Raw genomic sequence first — 14,021 nt, 5'->3', positions numbered from 1 at the left:
AGTGACCTGGTTGATTAACATTTTTTCAAAGCATTTGTTTTATCTTCTATAATCCTAGAAATATCCTTAACCCACTGTCTAAGATCTCATTTATGATGCCGTCTCTTCTTTTTCCCTAAGCTTTATTTTATGATGACTGTTTTAAATACCTCAAGTATTTTAACCATTCTACTTTAGTAAGAATAGTTAAACATCTAATTAAAATGGTTTATACTAAAGTAAGAGACATTTTTCAATTAATGGCTTCACACATGTAAGAGAAAACTAAATATAATTTATTATTCCTATATATATATATATATATATATATATATATATATTTCACTCAATATATCATGAGCTTCATTAAGGGAGAAAGAGGAAGAACAACATTTAAATTCTGAATGCATGAACAAGTCATAGAGCATGCATATAATATAATGATTGCAAATGAATCAATGCATAGTTTAATATAAAAAGAAGAATGGTATGCAGTTTGTAGGCCTATGGACTAAATCTGATAGACATGAATTATATAATGCAGATGGATTGAGTGTGCTAAATGGAATTTGAGTTAAATGTCTTGAAAAAGCTTTGTTCAGCGGGAGTGTTGGAAAAGCAAAGTCAAGAAAACTAAACTTATTAAGATAGATGCAGGCACGTGGGAAGGGGGAAAGGAAGAGAGGTGCCATGAAGCCATCGTAAGAATGACCAAAAAAATATAGAATCTAATGTCTCTCAAGTGACATAATTATTATTAGTCGCCTCCAGGGAGTACCAAACACTCATTGAGGGAGGGCATCCACTCTACAACTCTGTCTCCACTACTCACAATCCACCAACTGACAGCAACTACACAATGACATCTATCGCTGACCACCACCACTAGTATTTCCACAGACAATCGCAAACATCCATGCCCACTGCAGGATTCGAACCCACAGCCTGTTTGGCTGGGGAGAAGATACGCTAACCACTCAGCCAGCCAGGCTGGCATGGAATGGAATGGGTAAAGTCAATGCAAGGTGTAAAGGGTGTTAGCGCCTAAGAAATGCTATAGCTTATGAATACTGATGCTAGAAGTATCATGAATAAGTGGGAGAAGTTTTTGCCATTGATTGGAGCAAACTTGCAAAAAGGTATAAGCATTAGTGAGATCTGGCTGACAGCAAATGGAGTGACAAAACGTAAGGTATTTTCAGTGTTTTCAGGGAGGATAGAAAAAACAGAACAGGGAGAAGAGACTGCAATTGCTACATATGCTATAGGGTGTCCCAAAATTCACGCAAGATTTAAATTTAGCGCCATTTGTGCGGTAAAGTGTTGCCAACAAGAAAAAAAGACAGCATGACAGCTGACAGTTCAGGGTTATTAAAAATGGAGCGCTACACGAAAGAACAACGCATTTTCATTGTAACGCAATATTTTAAAAATAATGAAGGTTTGGCAGTTACAGTTCACAATTTTCGTACAAAATATGGTCGGAATAGTGATTTAACTTCATGAACTGTGAAAAGATTAATTTAAAAATTCAAGGAAACTGGATCAATTAGTGATCTTATACACTCTGGCCATCCTTCAACAAGTCATTCAACAGAAAACATTGAAGCAGTTCATGAGAGTGTTGCTGACAGTCCAGGAACATCAATTCGGCACTGGGGTCTTGAATTGGGCATTTCGAGAAGCTCTCTACAACGTATTCTCACGAAAGATTTGCATCTTTATGCTTACAAAGTTCAATTGACTAAAGAACTGAAGCCTACTGACCACACACAGCGAAGAGAGCTCATTGAATGGATTATGGAACAACAACAAGTGGATGCTTATTTTTCGAACAAAATCATCTTCAGCAACGAGGCTCATTTTCATCTTGATGGCTTCATTAATCGACAAAATTGTCGCATTTGGGGTTCAGAAAATCCACGAGTGATTGTTGAGAAACAAATGCATCCACAACGTGTCACTGTTTGGTGCGGATTTTGGGCTGGAGGCATCATCGGTCCATTCTTCTTCAAAAATGCGGCTGGTAAGGCAATAACAGTTAATGGTGCTTGCTATCGCGACATGAGTTTTTTGTGCCTAAATTGCAAGATATGGATGTGGAAGATATGTGGTTTCAACAAGACGGTGCTACATGCCATACAGCCTGAGAAACAATTCAATTACTGCATGAGTCATTTTTGGTCATGTAATTTCCCATTTTGGTGATCAGAATTGGCCGCCCAGATCATGTGACTTAACGCCATTGGACTTTTTTCTTTGGGATTTTTTGAAGTCTAAGGTTTATGCCAACAAGCCCACGACCACCCATGCCTTGAAGGAGGAAATTGAGTGCTGTATCAATGAAATTCAGCCACATTTATGCAAAACGGTCATGGAAAATTTCGACAAAAGAATGCGTGTGTGCCAGCAAAACCATGGAGGTCATTTACCCGACATGCTATTCCATGCATAACCCTATACTGCATACATATGTATAATAGTTATGAATCAATAAGAAATTACAATTTTTAATTAAAAAAGCTGTGTTTTCTATCAAAATTACTTCTTGCGTGAATTTTGGGACACCCTGTATAATAAGCAGATGTTACCATAGGATTAGGTAAGAGAACCAATGGATTACCATTGGTTCACTTATCTAATTTTCTCTAGTACCCTAATGTTGCTTTCATCCCCATACTGGTCCACTTTTCTGGCATGAGCTTGGTGCTGCTAATGAGCTTGCTAACCCATCTCTCTCTTCTCTTTAAATTCCAATTCCCCTCCACAAACTTTGCTTTTTTGCAGCACCCATTCATTTGTATGGATTTCAGTGTTCTCAACAGTCCTCTGTAACACCACATCTCAAAAGCAATTATCCTTCTCTTATCTGACTTCTTTAGGTTCCAAGTCTCACATCCAATGTCACAATTTCACAATGTCACCTGTGGTGAAATTGCAGAAATGGAAGAACAAACAGCTTATATGGAAATTGTAGTGAATGAAGTGGATGTGAATAGTCTATTACAAAACCTCAATGTCAATTCATCTGCAGGATTGGATGGTATACCAGCTCGTGTCGTATGAGAAGCAGCAAAAGAATTGTCAGTGCCTTTGATCATTTTGTTTAATTTGAGTCTCGAGTCTGGGTTAGTCCCAAGGGCATTGAAAGAGAGGAAAATAATTCCACTGCATAAAGGAGGTTCCAAGACTGCTGTTGAAAATTACCAGCCGATCAGCAATTGTTGTCAAGGTCTTGGAGAAAATAGTCAAGAGGAAAATACAAGATTGGATAGATGAAAATGGGATACTCTATGGGGGACAGCATGGTTTTGCGAAGGGTAGAAAATGCCTCAGTAACTTGCTCATGTTCTATAACACAGTGATGGCTAAACTGGATAAGGATAACGGATTTACAATGATTCTACTGGACCTTGCTAAAGCCTTTGACAGGATACCATATGGAATTCTAATCAGTAAACTGCAGCATATGAAAATGGATATAGCATTGGTGAGATGGATAGGAGGGTGGTTGATGGAGAGATATCAGAGAGTGGTTTATTCAGGAGTAGAGTCCAAAAGATGGCCTGTGACTAGCAGTGTGCTGCAGGGTTCTGTTCTTGGACCACTACTGTTTAATTTGTTCATTAACGATATAGGAAAGGATCTGAGAGGAACTGTGCATCTGTTTGCAGATGATGCAATAGTGAATGCTCAGGTAGAGCAATAGTGAATGCTCAGGATGTCAAAATTTTGCAGGATGATTTGGCTAGTTTGGAGGACTCAGCTAAAGAGAATGGATGTCAATTTAATGTGGAAAAATGTGAGGTTTTGCATTTTGGGGTGAAAAGATTAACAGCAGTATATCACACTGGTGGAACTGTACTCCAGGAGATTGATGAGGCCAGGGATTTGGGAGTGTTGTCGGATAGGGAGTTGAAGTTTAGGGGACACATCCAAAAGTGGCAAAATCAGCTCATCAAATCACTTGGTTGCTGAAAAACACTTTAATGAGCAGAGACAAACAGCTTATTGTTCCTCTGTATCAAGCCTTGATAAGACCCCATCTAGACTACTGTGCCCAGATATTGGCGCCAGGGTTTCTTCTCAATGGGGAGGAGGCAGAGAAGATCCAAAGATGAGTAGAACTATGGAATGAACCTTATGAGAACAGGTTGAAGATTTGTACGCTGCAGAAATCGGTTGATAGGCAGAAAAGGGGTGATATAATTGAGACATTCAAATTACTGAAAGGTTTCTATAAGATTAATTCAGAAGATATTTTTGAGAATAGGACTAGTAGTGGGAGGACTAGGGGCCATCCATAGAAGCTTGGTAAGAGTGTGGTTAGCAAGGGTGTTAGAGCTAGGTTTTTTACTTGGTGAGTGGTACATGAGTGGAATAAGCTGCCAGAGTCTGTTGTGGGTACCATGACTGTAAATGAGTTCAAGGCGAAGTATGATAGATACTGTGTGAATGTTGAATAGTTGTTCTTGACATGATGTTGGGCCTCCCTCGATGAGTCTAAGGACTCCTTGGAGCTGCCCATAATAATAACAATCCATAAGCTGCTGTTGGAAAAACAACTGCATCCAAAATCCTGAACTTTGTTCCCATGGAGATAGATCCATTCTTCCAGATTTTAGACAAATCTATGACTATTATTTTAGCCATTCCTAATAGCTAAAACAACAGTCAATAAAAATCTTATGTCTTCTGAACAGCAATTCTTAAAATTAACAATGGATCCTAGGTACTCAAGCTTGCAGACTTTCTCAATTCTTTCTCCATTAAGGTACACTTGTTTCTCAAGAGCTTCCCCTGTCTGTATTTCCTTTGAGAACCATAATCTTTGCCTTGCTAGAAATGAGTTGAAGTCCTCTGTTATTATTGATCTCATTAATTTTACCAAGAATTTGTCCTATTTCTTACTTGTCATTACAGAGGAATACAGCATATCTCAGATTACTGATCAATCTACCACTTATCCCAACTCCTGTCTTGAGCTCATCCAATGCTACATTCATGATGTCCTCAGCACAGATACTGAACAAGTGAGGAGAAAGTAAACATCCTTGCCTAACTCCCTTTCAACCTGAAGTCAATCAGTTAATCCAACACCTGTTCTTACCATGGCTTTTTGGTCCCTGTACAAGTTAGCTATCAGCCTGATAGTATGTTGAGGAAAACCCATTCTTTTCATTACTTCCCACAGTTTCATATGCTGAACACAGTCAAAAGCATTAGAGTAGTAGTCTATGAAACACATTACCATAGGGAATCTAAATTTTTTATATTTTCCTATGATCTGTCTAAGGCAGAAGATCTGATCTCTGATACCCTTACCTTTCCTAAAACCTGCTTGTTTTCCTTGGGCATCTCTGACTCAACTTTGGCTTCAATGCTATTTAGCATGATCTTCAATAAAATCTTGCTTGCATGAGAGATTAAGCTAATAGTTATATAATTCTTACAATCCTTCATATCTATCTTCTTATGTAGTGGTATGAAAACTGACTACTTCCAGTCTCTAGGCTATAAGCCTGTCTCCCATATATTTGTAATCAATCTATGAAACACTCTTATCCCTCCATCCCCCTGTAGCCTTAATTAACTCTGCTGGGATTCCATCTGCACCTGGGGGTCTTACTGCTGTTAAGTTGCTGTTTGACGACATTTGATAGATTTGATGACATATTACCACACATCTTAAGGGAATGTTCCAGGGAATTGGCAGTAGCATTAGCATGCCTGTTTAATAAAAGTCTCATAACAGCACAGGTTCCAAATGGATTGGAAGGAGGGTAAAATTGTTCTACTGCATAAAGGTGGTGATAAGAGTGTAGCTTCAAAATCATAGGCCAGTGTGTATATCTGGAGTTGTGGTGAAGGTAGTACTGGAGAGAGAGAGAATGGCGAGAAGTAGGATACAGAAATGGGTTGATAACAGCAGTATTCTTTGTGGTTATCAGCATGGGTTTGTTAAGGGGAGATCATGTTTCACTAACTTACTTATGTACTATAACAAGGTCATATATATATATATATATATATATGTATATATATACACACATACACACACACACACCTTGGATAGGGGAGATGCATATACAGTGATGTACTTAGATTTTGCAAAGGCTTTTGATAGACCGCCACATGACAAGTTCTTATATAAACTGACACAGATAGGACTTCTGAGTTGGATACTGGGCTGTCGGATAGGTATCAGAAAGTTGCATATGGGGGTGTGGTATTCCGAAAGAGAAAGGTCACTGGTGGTGTGCCACAGGGGTCAATTTTGGGGCCATTGTTGTTCAATTAGTAAGTTAATGATATTGGGATGGATTTAACTAGTGATATGCAGCTGTTTGCAGATGATGCAAAATTGGGAAGAGCAATGCAGAGTCAAGCAGATGTGATGGCCTCACAAGAGGACCTGAATAGACTGCATGAATGGGCAGGTAAGTTGAACTATCAGTTCAATGTTGCAAAGTGTAAGGTTTTGAGATTTGGTAAGCAATGATGGGATGCAAAGAATACACTTGGTGTGGGAAACTTTAAAGGAAGTAGAGGAGATGAGAGATCTAGGAGTAATGGTGAACAAGGATCTGAAATTCAGTGGCCACATTGCACAAGTTGTGAAGACATCACATCGGATAATGGCAATGATGCGGAAGGCCCTGACATGCAGAATAGAGAGGTTATGATACCAGAGAAGTTATGAATCCATATAAGGTCTTGATCAGGCCTCATATGGATTATTGTACACAGATTTGGTCACCCAGTTTTCATGGTGACAAGGATATGATGGAAAGGGTCCAGAGAAGATTCACAAGGGGTGGTCAGGGGTCTTTGGAATGTCGAATATGAGGACAGACTTAGAGAATGTAAGTTGCAGAGCCTTGTGAATAGGAGGAAGAGAGGGAGGGGGGGGATATGATTGAGACATATAAACTAGTTAGGTGTTGTTATCGCATCGACATGGAGATTTTTCATAGAATGAGAGAGGGAGTTAGGACAAGAGGTCATTGTTGGAAACTGTATAAGGAGGGTGCAAGTAGAGGAAGGAGTAGGTTCTTAGCATGGAGAGTGGAATGCATTGTGTGAGTGTGTTGTTAGTGTAGACACATTGAATTCAGTTTATGGCATGGTTGGATGAGCATTGTGTGCAATAGTGTGTGACGATGAGTCTCTGACTCCATGGAGGTCAAATGTTGTTAATAATAATAATAATAATAATAATAATAATAATAATAATAATAAGAGTATAATACTCTATGGGGTGGATTTGTGTAGGGTAGGTCATGCCTTAGTAATTTACACACTTTTTATAACATAGTGATAGCTGAGTTGAATAATAGGAATGACTGCATGATGATACTGATGGATTATGGAGAACTTAATAATGCAAACTGGATCAAATCAGGATATGAAACTGGTAATCTGGATATTAGAGTGGTTGATGGCTAGATACCAAAGAGTAACATATGGAGGAACAGAAAATACAAGAACAAGAAGGTAACTAGCAGTGTGCCACACAGCTCTGTGTTTGGACTAGTGCTTTTTAATTTGTGCATAAATGATATAGGAAATGATTTGAAGGGAAATATCCAGTTGTTTGCTGACGATGATGATGCAAAATTGGTTAGCATAACAGTTAATCAATGCTGTAGAAAGCCTGTCCGATGATTTTAACAGTCTGACTGTATGGACAAAAGATAACGAGTACCAGTTTTGTGTGGAAGTGTAAAGTTATGCAAGCAATGTACCAAACTGATGAAACTGTACTCCAGGAAACTGATGAAGCCAGGTATCTGAGGGTACTATTGAATAGGGAGTTGAAGTTCAGCAGACCTACTGCAAAGGTAGCCAAAGTAGCTCATAGATTTACTTGGGTTTTGAAAAATACACTAACAAGTAGAGATAAGGAAGTTGTTTCTCTTTATACTTAATACTGCCATATTTGCATTACTGTGCTCAGATCTGGATGCAGAGGTGAGTGATCAAGATGTTGAGTATTCTGTGGAATGTTCCAATGATGAAAAGATTTTTGATTTATTAGTTGTAAAAGTTGGTTGATAAGCAGAAAACAATGGTTATGAGGTAGAAACCTTTAAATTACTAATAAAGGTTTTATAGAATTGATGCAGAGGAAATATTTCGGCACTTGGCTAGGAAGGGTAGAACAAGGGCTCATCCCTGCAAACTGAGTAAGAGTGTGGTTATCAAGAGAATGAAGACTATTTTTGTTTGGAGAGTTGTGAATGAATGAGTGGAATGGACTAACTACCAGAATCTGTTGTAAGTGCTTTGTCAATCAAATGTTAGGGTAGATTCTGAGATAGTGTGGTTCTCCCACAAGTCATACGACCTCATGTGGGTTCCCTGCAATAATAATAATAATAATAATAATAAATAGAAAGAAAATTTTATTTTTTTCTTTATTCCTGAATTATTTTTGAAAGTGTGCTGAATATACCACAAAAGTTTAATTTACTATGATTAGATTATTTTATTTCTGAAAAATTTCCAATAATTTAAAATATAGTTATTTAGATAAAAACTCTTAAAGCAAACATACCTTGGTCTGAAAAGTAGCCTCTGTTGCATAACCACATTGGGAGTAAATTCTAAACAGCGTACTCTAGAAAAAAAAATACAAAACAGTATCAACTATATGCAATTTTAACTATTTTTCTAAGTTATACTCTACATATTAAATCAGATTTTGTCATCAGCTTTTACAATTTTAAGTTCAATTGAAAATTGAATAAACGGAAGATTCTATTAAGTTTTAACAGAGCACACATATTCTTATGCTCTTATGAATCATAAACTGGTTCATTATATCTTTAAGTCATATCCCTCATTTATCATATTACTGGAGCACATTTATTGTCTTCAAATGTCAAAAGTTTATATATAACTTAGCTAGAGCTGCACTGTAATAATATATCACCTGTATCTTGTTATCTTATAAAAATGGACCTAACCAGAAGTAATACCAAAATATTCAACTTATTATTTTCAGAACTCTATGGAGTCAAACGACTCATCACAGAAGATTCACAACTATCCACACTGCTCATCATACTGTGACTTGAATGCATTCACTGCCACCACACCCGCCATACATTCAGGCAATACATTACAATCATCTACCACCCCATGTGTAAAAAATCTACTCCTCACCCTATTCCTAACATCCTCCTTATAACAGCTTCCCAGAACGGCCTTTTGTTCTCCCATCTGCAGCCGTTCAAATGAAAATTCTCATCAATATTAATCCTGCTCACACCATCCTGGAAGAAGGATGGGCAAGCGGCTAAGATTTCACTAATGGCATCTTGTTCTCCCCATGTTTTCACTCATTCTATGAAAAATCTAATAACTTAAATCCAGAAATAATTCTTTACAAATCCATGTCTTAATCATGTCCTTGCACTTTCCTGTATCCACTAGATTCTGAAAAAATTGCATTTCCCCCAATCTGACTTCATACTCAACAATCTAGGAACTCAAAACCAACTTAATGGTCTCTGAATTCTTTAAATTCTTTCTAACATCTCTTCATCACTTTGAAAACATGTGACCAAATCTGTTCACAGTAATCCACATGCAGTCTGAATAAAGACTTATACAATGATCATAATAATGTGGTGAAGGTCATGGAGAGATTGATGAGAAGTAGGATACAGAAATGGGTTGATAACAGCAGTATTATCTGTGGTTATCAGCATGGGTTTGTTAAGGGGAGATCATGTTTCACTAACTTACTTAGTATTATGTGGCAGTCTATCAAAAGCCTTTGCAAAATCCAAGTACACCATTGTATATGCATCTCCTCTGTCCAAGGTATTTGTCACCTTGTTATAATAGTGTACTTGGATTTTGCAAAGGATTTTGATAGACTGCCACATGACAAGCTCTTAAATAAATTGAAACAGATGGGATTGGATAACAGACTTCTGTGTTGGATCAGTGATTAGCTGTCAGATAGGTATCAGAAAGTTGTATATGGAGGTGCAGTATCTCAAAAGAGAAAGGTCACCAGTAGTGTGACCAGGTCAATTTTGAGGCCATTGTTGTTCAATATGTATGTTAATGATATTGAGTTGAGTTTAACTAGTGATATCCAGCTGTTTGCAGATGATGCAAAACTGGGGAGAGCAATGCACAGTCAGGCTGATGTTAATGCCCTACAAGAGGACTTGAATAGACTGCATGAATAAGCAGGTAAGTAGAACTATCAGTTCAATGTTGCCAAGTGTAAGGTTTAGAGATTTGGTAAGCAACGATGGGATGCAAAGTATACACTTGGTGGGGAAACTTTAACAGAAGTAGAGGAGATGAGAGATCTAGGAGGGATGGTGGACAAGGACCTGAAATTCAGGGGCCACATTCCACACGTTGTGAAGACATCACATCGAATAATGGCAATGATGCGGAGAACTCTGACATGCAGAAATAGAGAGGTTATGATTCCATTGTATAAGGCCTCGATCAGGCCTCATATGGATTATTGTGCACAGATTTGGTCGCCAGGTTTTCATAGTGATGAGGATATGTTGGAAAGGGTAAAGAGAATATTCACAAAGGTAGTCAGTGGCTATTACATCTGTCCTCGTACTCCATTAGAATGTGGAGTACGAGGACAGATTGAGAGAGTGTAAGTTGCAGAGCCTCGTGAATAAGAGGAAGAGGGAGAGAGGATACGATTGAGACATATAAGCTGGTCAGGAGTTGTTATCAGGTAGACATGGAAGAGATTTTTCATAGAATGGGAGAGGGGAGTAGAACAAGAGGCCATTGTTGGTGATGACCTTGAAGATGATCCACGTGAAACACGTTCCAAAAAGTGTAACAACACCAGAAATCATTGATCGAGTGCATGATATGGTATTGGATGACCGGAGAGTCAAAGTGTGTGGAATTGCTGAGACTATAAGCATTTCAAAAAATGTAGGATATATTTTGCATGAAGAATTGCAACTGAAAAAGCTTTGCGTAAGATGGGTGCCGTGGTGGATCAAAAACGCACTTGCATGAAAATCTCCGAATAGTGCCTTGGAGCATTTTATGTTAAAATGCTCCAAGAATAAAAGAATAAAACTGATTTTGTGCATCGATTTATACTATGGATGAGACTTGGATTAACCATTTCACACCAGAATCCAAACAGCAATCAAAACAGTGGACAGAAGCTGGCTGTTCAGCACTAAAGAAGACAAAGTCGGTTCCATCAGGCAGGAAAGGTCAAGGCATCAGTGTTTCGGAATGCTAAAGGCATTTTGTTTATTAATTATCTTGAAAAGGATAAAACAATAACCAGGGAATACTATTCCGATCTTTTAACCAGATGAAAAAATTCGTGAGAAAAGACTCTGTTTGCAGAGGAAAAAAATCATCTTTCATCAGGAAAATGCACCTGCCCACAAAGGCGATGGCACTGGAGCATCACTGGAATAAATGTATTAGTCTTGGGGGAGATTATGTTGAAAAATAAAAATAATTTTGAAATTATAAATTTGTTTTTTCATTGTGAGGCCGAGAACTTTTCAGACCACCCTAGTAATTAAAATCACCCTTTTCTTATTAGCCAGACCAATTTGCCTATACATTTCCTTCTCACTGCCCTTCACATTATGAGGTCTCTAGCAACACCCTACTGGATATTTTGTTCTGTCCTATTTTCGTGAAAAGCATCCATCCATCTATCCATCTCTATTCCTGTCAGAATGTCATCCTCATCTAACCATGTCTCACTTATTCCAACAAATTTTTGGACAAATATAGTCTATTAATACTACAATTTCATTTCCTTTATTTCAAATAATTCTGACATTTGTAAACATGCATACAAGCTCATTTCTGGTTCTATAACAAATCCCACCTCTCAGATATGACTCCTCTATAACAACCTCCTTGGCAATACTTCTCTATCATCATTGATCTTACACCTTTCCTCAGACCTGTTGTCCCCCTACATCCTTGGTCAACTTAATCCTTTCTTGTACACATACACATATCTTCTCTTGTATCCATCATCAACTCTACTCACAGTGTCTCCCTGTCAACCTAATATCCCCACCATGTGTGAGTATCAAGTGTACACAAAACACGTGTCTATGCGTTTTGTGTTCCTTCTCCTATTCTCTTTACTCGTGCCACTCACCTCTTCATTCACAAGCTCTTCTATCCTACTTTCCCATTCTTCCACATAATCTCTACCACCTCTTGCTTCCTCAGGTCTTCCATTCAATTCAGTCATTACACTCTTGTCTCAACAGTTCTCCTGCAGACCCACACCAAATCCATTTAAATGTAGCCCATCTCATTTATACAGCTCTATCCATCCCACATATTCACAAAATGGATTCCTTTCTCCTCACACAGCTCCATTAGCATCCTTCCATTATCTTCACTTGCTGTCTCAACTCATCACTATTCTACCTAGGCAACACTGTCTTTCCTACCACAATGTCATCTTTTACTCTCCTTAGCAACCTTATGCAAAACATTGCAATCTTTTCTTCTGGTTCCTCTCTCTTCCATACATCTGTTATTCTCCTCATTTCTCTCTACAATCACTACATCTCTTGCCTCATCTTCACCAACTCTGCTTTCATATCCTGAATTACCTACTCACTACCCTTTGCTCTCTCTATGCAGGCACTTGCATTTCTTCCTTGCTACTTATCATGCTCGCTATCTTATAGTCTGTTGGCCTAATTTCCATATATGCTACCTTATTGATACTTTCGACCATCTCATTAATACTCTCTTTGACATTTCTTTCACTATCATTTACTCTTGTAATTCCATTCTCTACAACACTCCCAGTTTCATGGCTTTCAACATTAATGTTTTTTGCTTCATTTTCTTGCATTTGTGGCTGACAAAACTCCTACAACGTTCTCTCACATACCACAATACATTTTCTCTTGGTAACGAATACATAGGACGTGTGCGCGCACACACACACACTACATCTTACAAAATTCTCCATGTCTGATTTTTAGAGAAAGATGTTGAAAGTTTATTTTTCACTTGGTTAGAATATAATAAATTTAGTTTAATCCTTTATCCAAGATACTTTCTTTATCCAAGATATTGAAGATACTTTCAGGTGCAAACTTTGTTTGCACCTGAAAGTATCTTCAGTATTTAGTTTTATTATATTCTAGAATATAATAACCAAGTGAAAAATAAACTTTCAACATCTTTCTCTAAATCCAGAGTAATTTATTAAAAAGGTGGCACACCATTTGGCAACTCCTATAGGTAGAGATGACTTTACTAATGCTTCTGGCTGGTATCTCCACTTGGGCCTGGCTCCCACTGAAGAGACCTCAATAAAGGTTGAAACTAGTCAGAGTAGTGGCCCTTCCCTTAATGCATAACATTAGACATATCTGCAAGGAGATGTGTTTTGCATTATGGGAGATACTGAGATAGGAGTGTTAGTAGCTTGCTCCACCTTTGCAAGGAGTCGTCCTGGTGTTGCACTACCAATCCTGAAGATACTTTCAGGCGCAAACTTTGTTTGCTCACACTTGGATAAAGGATTAAACTAAATTTATTATATTCTAACCAAGTGAAAAATATACTTTCAACATTGATGGTAGTAGTGTCGTAGTTGGAGAATTAAGTAGTAGTGGAGAGGATGAGATGTATTTAGCGAAGTAGAACAGCGAGTCCTTGGACTCCCTGGAGGTGTCACGTAATATAATATATAAATCTCAAATCTGTCCAATCATGGAATATTGCTCACACATTTGGGGTGGTACATTCAAACCTCTCTAACACTGCTCATTACTAATACAAAGAAGGAAATGCAATTAATTAATAACCTCTCTGACAAATGCACTCTGATCACTCTCTCGTGATGTTCCATTACTTCCCAGTGTCTCTTCTTTAAGTACTTCTATGAACAATGTTCTGCAGAAATGGCCACTATCATTTCTCTCCTTCGTTTCAAGACTGAAATAAACTACAGTCAGAATTCCTTTATTGTCCAACTCCAAACTTACCAAACCAACTTTTCTTCTTCCTTTTTTATT

The 14,021-nt window shown here is 37.9% G+C and overlaps 1 protein-coding gene across 3 annotated transcripts in view; it reads right to left on the bottom strand.

Annotated features, from left to right (window-relative positions):
- LOC150104674 (putative pyruvate dehydrogenase E1 component subunit alpha, mitochondrial) overlaps positions 1–14,021 on the bottom strand; it is a 204,556-nt gene that overhangs the window by 155,078 nt on the left and 35,457 nt on the right. For all 3 annotated transcript variants that reach the window (XM_090395866.1, XM_090395868.1, XM_090395867.1), the window contains exon 2: positions 8,540–8,602. In XM_090395866.1, coding sequence (XP_090251992.1) covers positions 8,540–8,602 — 63 coding nt within the window. The remainder of the gene's footprint in view (positions 1–8,539; positions 8,603–14,021) is intronic.

This window comes from Typopeltis vanoorti, chromosome 7 (genome assembly GCF_054136105.1).
Source record: "Typopeltis vanoorti isolate ZY-2024b chromosome 7, IOZ_Tvanoo_1.0, whole genome shotgun sequence".
NCBI classification, from domain to species: domain Eukaryota; kingdom Metazoa; phylum Arthropoda; class Arachnida; order Uropygi; family Thelyphonidae; genus Typopeltis; species Typopeltis vanoorti.
This window is presented reverse-complemented; position numbering and strand designations above follow the sequence as displayed.